At 58.1% G+C, this 7,436-nt stretch overlaps 1 protein-coding gene across 1 annotated transcript; it reads left to right on the top strand.

Annotated features, from left to right (window-relative positions):
• Window positions 1-4,932: 4,932 nt before the first annotated feature.
• LOC143173966 (olfactory receptor 10H1-like) lies at window positions 4,933-6,694 on the top strand (the record flags this gene model as incomplete). Its single annotated transcript, XM_076364069.1, is given in 4 exon segments — window positions 4,933-5,288; window positions 5,290-5,323; window positions 5,999-6,250; window positions 6,252-6,694. Coding segments are annotated over 4 exon segments (777 nt in total), but the record flags the coding sequence as incomplete, so codon positions are not given.
• Between the last annotated feature and the right edge of the window lie 742 nt (window positions 6,695-7,436).

The raw sequence follows: 7,436 nt of genomic DNA, 5'->3' as shown, positions 1-7,436 counted from the left end.
GGAGTGGTCGCTGCTGGGGGGGGGGGGGGGGGCGCGGGGTGGGGCGGGGGTGGCCTCGGCTTGGGGGACAGCTGAGCTGGGCCTCGCACGCCCCTTGCACGCCCCGTTGCAGGGCCCCAGCCCTGCACGCCCCTCGCACGCCCCTCGCGCACCCCCTTGCACGGCCACCCCCTTGCACACCTCTCACAAGGCCCTTGCACACCCCCCTCGCGTGGCTTTTCCTGGTCTTGCACACCCCGTTGCACGGCCGCAGCCCTGCGTGCCCCTTGCACGCCCCTTGCACCCCCCCCCCCCCTTTTGCGCATCTGCAGCCTTGCACGCCCCTTGCAGATCTCTTCCGGGCCTCGCACGCCCCCTTGCGTGGTTACAGCCCAGCGTGCCCCTTGCACGCCCCCTTGCACAGCTCTTCCTGGCCTCGCACAACCCCTTGCACGTCTCCAGCCTCGCACGCCCCTCGCACGGCTCCTCCTGGCCTTGCACACCCCTTCGCACGGTCACAGCCCTGCACGCCCCCCTTGCAAAGCTCTTCCCGGCCTTGCACAGCCACAGCCCTGCAAGCCCCTTGCGCGCCCCCTTACACAGCTCTTCCTGGCCTCGCACGCCCCTCGCACGCCCCTCACACGCCCCTCGCACACTCGCACGCCCCTTGCACACTCCCATGCCCCTCGCACGCCCCTCGCACACTCGCACGCCCCTCGCACACTCCCACGCCCCTCGCACGCCCCTCGCACACTCCCATGCCCCTCGCACACTCCCATGCCCCTCGCACGCCCCTCGCACACTCGCACGCCCCTCGCACAGCCCTCGCACGCCCCCAGCGTCGCCCGCCCTTCCCGCACCCCCCGTGCGAGCCCCCGGGGCCAGGCAGGGTGTGAACATGTGTGTGGGGGGGCGGCATTTGCACACGCGTGTGCCCTCCCTCCCCCCCCCCGGCATCTGCGCGAGGGCTCGGGGCGCGGGCGGCTGGGGGGGGGGAGGGGTGCTACCGCCGGTCCTAGAGCGCCCCCTTGCGGCCGCCGGTGGCGCTGCGGCTCGGGGGGGGGTGGGGGGGGTGGGGTGGATTGGCGGGGGGAGGGGAAGGCAAGAATGGGAAGGGGGACACCGGCGGGGTGACCCCGGGGGGGGGGGGGGGTCAGGGTCAGGCTTTGGGCTGGGGGTTGGGTTAGGACTAGGGTTAGGCTTAGGGCTGGGGTTAGGGCTGGGGTCAGGGTCGGGGTGTAGGGTCGGGGTCGGGGTGTAGGGTCGGGGTTAGGGGTAACATTAGGGTTAAGGCTGGGGTTTGGGTTAGGTTTAGGGTTCGGGTTTGGTTTGGAGCTAGGCTTAGGTTTTGGGTTAGGGTTAGAATTAAGTTTAGAGGTTGGGGTTGGGGTTGGGATTTGGTTTAGGGTTAGGCCGTGCTCCTGGAGATCATCCCTCCAGCAGAGAAGGGCCTTTCCATCTTTCCCAGAGGGCCGTGGCCACCCCTGCCCAGTGCCGGCACCTCCCCGGGTCCCCCGTCATTGTCCTTGCTGTCCCCTGGAGCCCCCCCTTCTTCTCCTGGGCCCCTTCTCCTGCCCCAACTCCTGCAGGACCCGTGGGAGCTCCACCAGCCTCCTCCCACGGCTCCCTCACCTCCGATCCTCGCCAGCGTCTCCACGTTGCTCCCCAAAAGTTGCCTTCGAGCGTGGTCTGGGGCAGGCGAAGGCAGCCAGAGTGGGCAGCGGTGGGGAGGTGCAAGGCACAAGGGATGGATGGCCACCAGGGTGGAGGAACGTGAAGTCAAGGAGCCACGCGGGGACAACAGATAGGGGTTGGGTTCTCACCACCCCCTCCAAAGACATGGAGAGGCAAAGCAGGAGCTGCGTGGTCACCCAGAGGTGGGGAAGGGTTTCTCCCCACAGGTCTCCCTGCAGCCCTGGGGTCAAGCCAGACCCCCCTGTGGCTGTGCCTGGAGGCTCAGCCCAGCTCCTCCACCTCCCTCTTAGCACAGAGGTCATCTCCATCCTGGAGGTCTGTGCAGAAAGGGGGGGGGGGGGGGGGGCTCACAGCGAAATCCCGTCATCTCTGGCTGGAGCTGGTGCTGCAGCGATGAAGGCCCCTTCCGACAACCCCACGCTGAGATGGATCTGGTCTTGCAGGTCCCGAGGTGATGGACCTAGCTAAGACAACCTTTGAGAAGCTCTCAGGACATCCTACACCTGGCAGAGCACTAGACAACTAAATCCGGTCCCAGAGTGCTTGAGCAGAAGCTCTGGCTGACACTGGAGATATCTGTGATGAGGCCATCGGACTAGAGGCTTGTTGCATGCCCAAGATCTGCTTTTGAGCTGGTCACCTGGACTCTCTGGGTAGTCACCAAGGGGTAGATTGGAGCATGAGACCCTACAAGTGGCCACCTATATCTTGGAGATGTTTTGTGCCCCAGACTCTTTGGCCCAGATCTTCTCCAGCTCTCTGAAAATCTGAGGAACCAGCTCAGGTGGAGATACCTCCACAGAGGACTTCTGGAGTTCGAGATGAGTCCTCGCCTCACACCCTGAGAAGGAAACACAAGAGGCCATGGGTTTCCACTGGAGACCTGGGTAGCCCAGCCAACCCCCTCATGGTTTTGGGACCATCATTGCATTTTTCGGAATTGGTCTTAAAACACAACGTTAAACTATCTCAGACCCGCGGAGAGGTCCTGTGCCACGCCAGGAGACCCGATGAGCTGTGTGCTCTGCGTGATGAGGCCTTGGGCTGATGGCAAGGGGTGGGAGATGGCACCTTCCCGCTGGGCTATTCAAGCGCAGGCCTGGAGGAGAGCTGGTTGTCCCATGGCGTGCGTGCCGGGAGCTGCAGGCGCACAACCCCTCCCTTCCACTCTTTGCACAAAACCACGGATTTTTCAAGCTAAAAGGTTTCAACCCTTGAGACCTTCAAGAAAACCAGGGCAGTCCTGTCTGCTGGAGCTGCAGCGGTGCTTCTCCTCAGGTGACTGTCACCTCCTGCGGATGTTTAATCCTCCTTACAGCGAGCAGACGGTGCTGCACATCGCCAGCCTCTGGAGATACACCAGGATTGCATCGGCGTGACCCCGCGTGGGGTGCTTCACCTCCAGAGACATGATGGAGGGAGCTGTGTCTCCACCTCTCCGCAGGCTGGTTCTTCGAGCTCCGGTGCCAGGCTGAGCTCCTACACCTCCCTACGCTTCTGCACCAAGGGAGCATGAGATCTTCATCCCCTGCTGCCACCTGGAACTTCTGTAGGAGCCAGGCATCATCTGACCTGGGATGATGACACTCAACCCAGTGCCTCCGCCCACCCCCGTGCCTACAAACTGTTTAAGTCCCTCTCTACGAGCCACGTTGGTGGCCAGACACCGAGGGAAAAGGCAGACGGGATCATCACGGGGCTGATCAGGCTGTTGCCTGGCGTGTCCGTCCTTCCTGGAAGAGCGAGTGCTCATCACCTCATTGTTGCCATCGGGTTGGATGGCCGAGTCCTGATGAAGGTCGGGGAGCAGCTTTTCCTCCTGAAGCCTGGGGGGGTTGACAGCAGCAGCAGGAGGAAAAAACAGTTTTAAAAGTATTAAGGAATTCCGACAGTTGCAGGACCATCAAACTGCATCTCCTCTGATTTCCAACATCCCCCATGCCTAGAGACATCCCTCAAGCTGGGCCTCCTGGAGCGTGAGGACCCCTGGAGCAGCGTGAGCCACCCCCTCTGAAGGTAAGTGACTGATGCAATCGGAGAAGTTCCTGCGAGAAATGCCTGTTCCCCTCTAGAAGGAGAGAAATGGTGGGCATCCAGCGCTACGTGAGACACCCCCTTCAGATGTAGCTCGGTTGACTCTCCTAGAGTCCAGTGGGACTGCTGACCATGCTGCTCTTCCCGGGCATTGTCCCACCCCTTGCCCAAATCTGCTGATGGGGTGAAGGATCCAAGTTCATCCCGGTGCAGAGCAGGCAGAGGTGTCTGCCCCCCCCTCCAGAAAGCCCCAGGAGCAGCTACGGTTGGTGGAGATCCCAGGTGAGAGCCAGGGGAGCGTGGAGAGGCTGATGGAGGTCTGCAGCTGGCAGCGATGACCCCAACCTTCTCACTGCTGCGTCCCCTGACCCTGCTGAGGACCTAACGCCCTTCCTGCTCTTCTAGCTTCTTCTTTCCAGTTGCAATCAGTGACTCTGCACCCGGGGGACCCAGTGCCCCCCCCCCCCCCCCCAGCTAATGCGGCACAACCCTTCAAGCGGTGGAGAACGAGAAGACGCTTTGTGCTTGATACAGGATCAAGCATCCACAGGGAAATTCAGCCTTAAGAGGGGAATATCCCAAAACCAATCCTCACACCAGGCGACAGCTCACCACGCTCGTCCTCTGCACACGGAAAGCCGCCCCTCTTGCTCTTACGGCTGGGCCTCATGGATGGTTTGGAGTAACTCTGTTACCTACAAAGTCCTGGTACCAACCATCACAGCAACACCAGGGGTTTGGCTAAAGATGACCACGGAGGCATTTAAAAGATGTGTAGATGTGGCGCTCAGGGCCATGGTTTAGTGGTGGACTTGGCAGTCTTAGGTTTACAGTTGGACTTGAGGGTCTTTTCCAACCTAAATGATTCTATGATCCTATGGCGTTCTTGGCCTGGCCATTGAGCATCAGCATGGGCCAGGACTGAGTTTAACGTAAATTAATGACGTTACCAAGTTCTTCTCAGCGGTGCCAGGAGAGGAGCTCTGAAGGCACATGAGATATTGCTGGGCAAAGAGAAGGTTTGGTAGGTCTCAGACGTGCACATCGATTTCCATGTTATTTCTTGCGGGAGATAGCTAGAAAGCAAGAATTTAAGTCTGACGTAGGTGCTGTTTCGTCCGCGGGACGCTGAGCTGCTGGTTAAAAAGTTGTGCTCTTCTCCGACAAAGCACAAATGCGGAGGGGCAACCAAAGCACCCCGAGAAGGTTCATTTTTGACCGGGTTTTCCCCACTTCCCTGAGCGCCAGGTTATGTTGTTTGTGCTATTTCTCCTCATGCACGTGGTGACCCTGGCTGGAAATCCGGTGATAATGGTTGTTATCGGGGTGGACCGAGGGCTGCACACGCCCTTGTACCTCTTCCTATGTGCGCTGTCCTTCTCGGAGCTCTGTTGCACCTCCTCCCTCAGCCCAAAGACGCCGTCTGGGTTAGTGCCGGGAACTCGAGCCGTTTCTTTCCTGGGCTGTGCTGCGCGAATGCATTTCTACTTCATGTTTGACTTCATGCACTCTTTCCTCCTGAGGGTAATGGGTACGACCAGTACGTGTCCACCTGACACCCCCTTGTGTTACAACACCCTCCCGTGTCTTCATCCAGCTGGTAGTTGCCTCATGGGTGGGGGGGTGGGTGCTCCTGGGGCTGCTGGTGACTTGCACGGTCTTCCAGTTACCCTTCTGCTGGTCCCACCAGATTGACCGTGTCTTCTGCCACGTGCCCCCCCTCCCCCCCTCATCAGCTGGCTTGTGCCAGTGGCGAGATGGTTGGCACTGGTGAGGCCGCACCTCGAACACTGTGTTCAGTTTTGGGCCCCTCACTCCAAGAAGGACGTCGAGGTGCTGGAGCGTGTCCAGAGAAGGGCAACGAGGCTGGTGAGGGGTCTGGAGAACAAGTCTGATGAGGAGCGGCTGAGGGAACGGGGGTTGTTTAGCCTGGAGAAAAGGAGGCTGAGGGGAGACCTCATCGCTCTCTACAACCACCTGAAAGGAGGTTGTAGCGAGGGGGGGTCGGTCTCTTCTCCCAAGTAACAAGCGATAGGACGAGAGGAAATGGCCTCAAGTTGTGCCAGGGGAGGTTTACGTGGCATATTGGGAAAAATGTCTTCACCGAAAGGCTTGTCAAGCTTTGGAACAGGCTGCCCGGGGAAGTGGTGGAGTCCCCATCCCTGGAGGTATTAAAAGACGTGTAGATGCGGCGCTTAGGGACATGGTTTAGTGGGCATGGTGGTGTTGGGTCGACGGTTGGACTTGATGATCTTAGAGGTCTTTTCCAACCTCAATGATTCTGTGATTCTATGATTCTATGGTAAATGTTCTTTGCGTGACTGCCTTGCTGGGTTGCTTTCTGCTCATCCTTCTCTCCTACACCTTCATCCTTGGCCGCATCCTGCAGATACCTTCAGTGGAGGGGGAGAGGCACAAAACCTTCTGCACCTGCGCCTCCCACATCGCTGTAGTGGTGGTGCATTACGGCTGCATCTCCATTATCTACCCGCAATGCAGATCGCCCCACGCTGCGGGAGCGAGTGCTGTCATTGATGTGTCCTAATGCTGTCTTCACCCCCTTCCTCAGCCCCATCATTTTTAGCCTGTGGAGTGAAGACTTAAAAAAAAAATGCCCTTTGGAATCCCTGAGGAAAATCATCGTCGGGAATGTGAGTTTTTGGCCAGGGTCCAAGTGACAGCAGCTCCAGTGCCCTCGAAGCGGAGACATGGGCAAGTCCTCGAGAAGCAGCAGGTGAATCGGTCTGAGACCTGGTGCAGAAGACTTGTCCCCACCGTAGGGACGCTGACTGCTCTTCTAATCGTGGACTTTGCCTCTTCCATTGATGGCTTTGGAGCTGATCCAAGAAGGTCTTGGATCATCTCCCTTTCGATTTGTTCCTCTTTTGACAAATTGCAAAAACCACGTGGGGGCCAACACAACTTACTGCTCTGCTGTATTCAAAAGTCCGGCTTGTCTAAGCAATTAAAGGTGGCTTTAAGAAGGTTCTTTACAATGAAAGTGTTTTGTTTGATTTAGCACTTAACATATTTGCTTATACAAAATCTATGTGTGGGTGGTGAGCCACCTGGAGAAACCCTTGAGACGCAGAGGCTTTGGAGGCCTCTCATGGAGCCGTCCTGAGTGTCCCAGTGCTGTTCTGGGCTTCCGAGCAGAAGAAAGGTGACTCAGACAGAAATAGTGATCCCTTACATCCATACACATGACTCGGACATAAGCACATGTGGGTGGTTTTGGCTTTTTTTTGGGGGGGGGGCGTTGGGTTTTTTTTTGTTGTGGTTTAACCTCAGTTGGCAACTGAGCACCACCCAGCCGCTCGCTCACTCCCCCCCCCCCCCCCCCCCCCCGCCCTGGTGGGATGGGGGAGCGAATTGGAAGAGTAGAGGTGAGAAAAACTCATGGGTTGAGATAAAAAGAGTTTAATAATTGAAATAAAATAATAATAGTAATAATAATGGAATAATAGTAACAACAATAATAAAAGAATACACAAAGCGAGTGATGCACAGTACAATTGCTCACCACCCGCCGACCGATGCCCAGCCAGTCCCCGAGCAGCGGCCCCCCCGGCCAGCTTTCCCCAGTTTATGTACTGAGCATGACGTCACATGGTATGGAATGTCCCTTTGGCCAGTTTGGCTGTGCCCCCTCCCAGCTTCTTGTGCACCTTCAGCCTTCTCAGTCGGTAGAACATGGGAAGCTGAAAAGTCCTTGGCTAGTGTAAGCA

Source organism: Aptenodytes patagonicus, unplaced genomic scaffold (genome assembly GCF_965638725.1).
Source record: "Aptenodytes patagonicus unplaced genomic scaffold, bAptPat1.pri.cur scaffold_533, whole genome shotgun sequence".
In the NCBI taxonomy this organism is placed as follows: Eukaryota; Metazoa; Chordata; class Aves; order Sphenisciformes; family Spheniscidae; genus Aptenodytes; species Aptenodytes patagonicus.
Note: the sequence above shows the minus strand (reverse complement) of the source record. Positions and strands in the feature narration are given on the sequence as shown.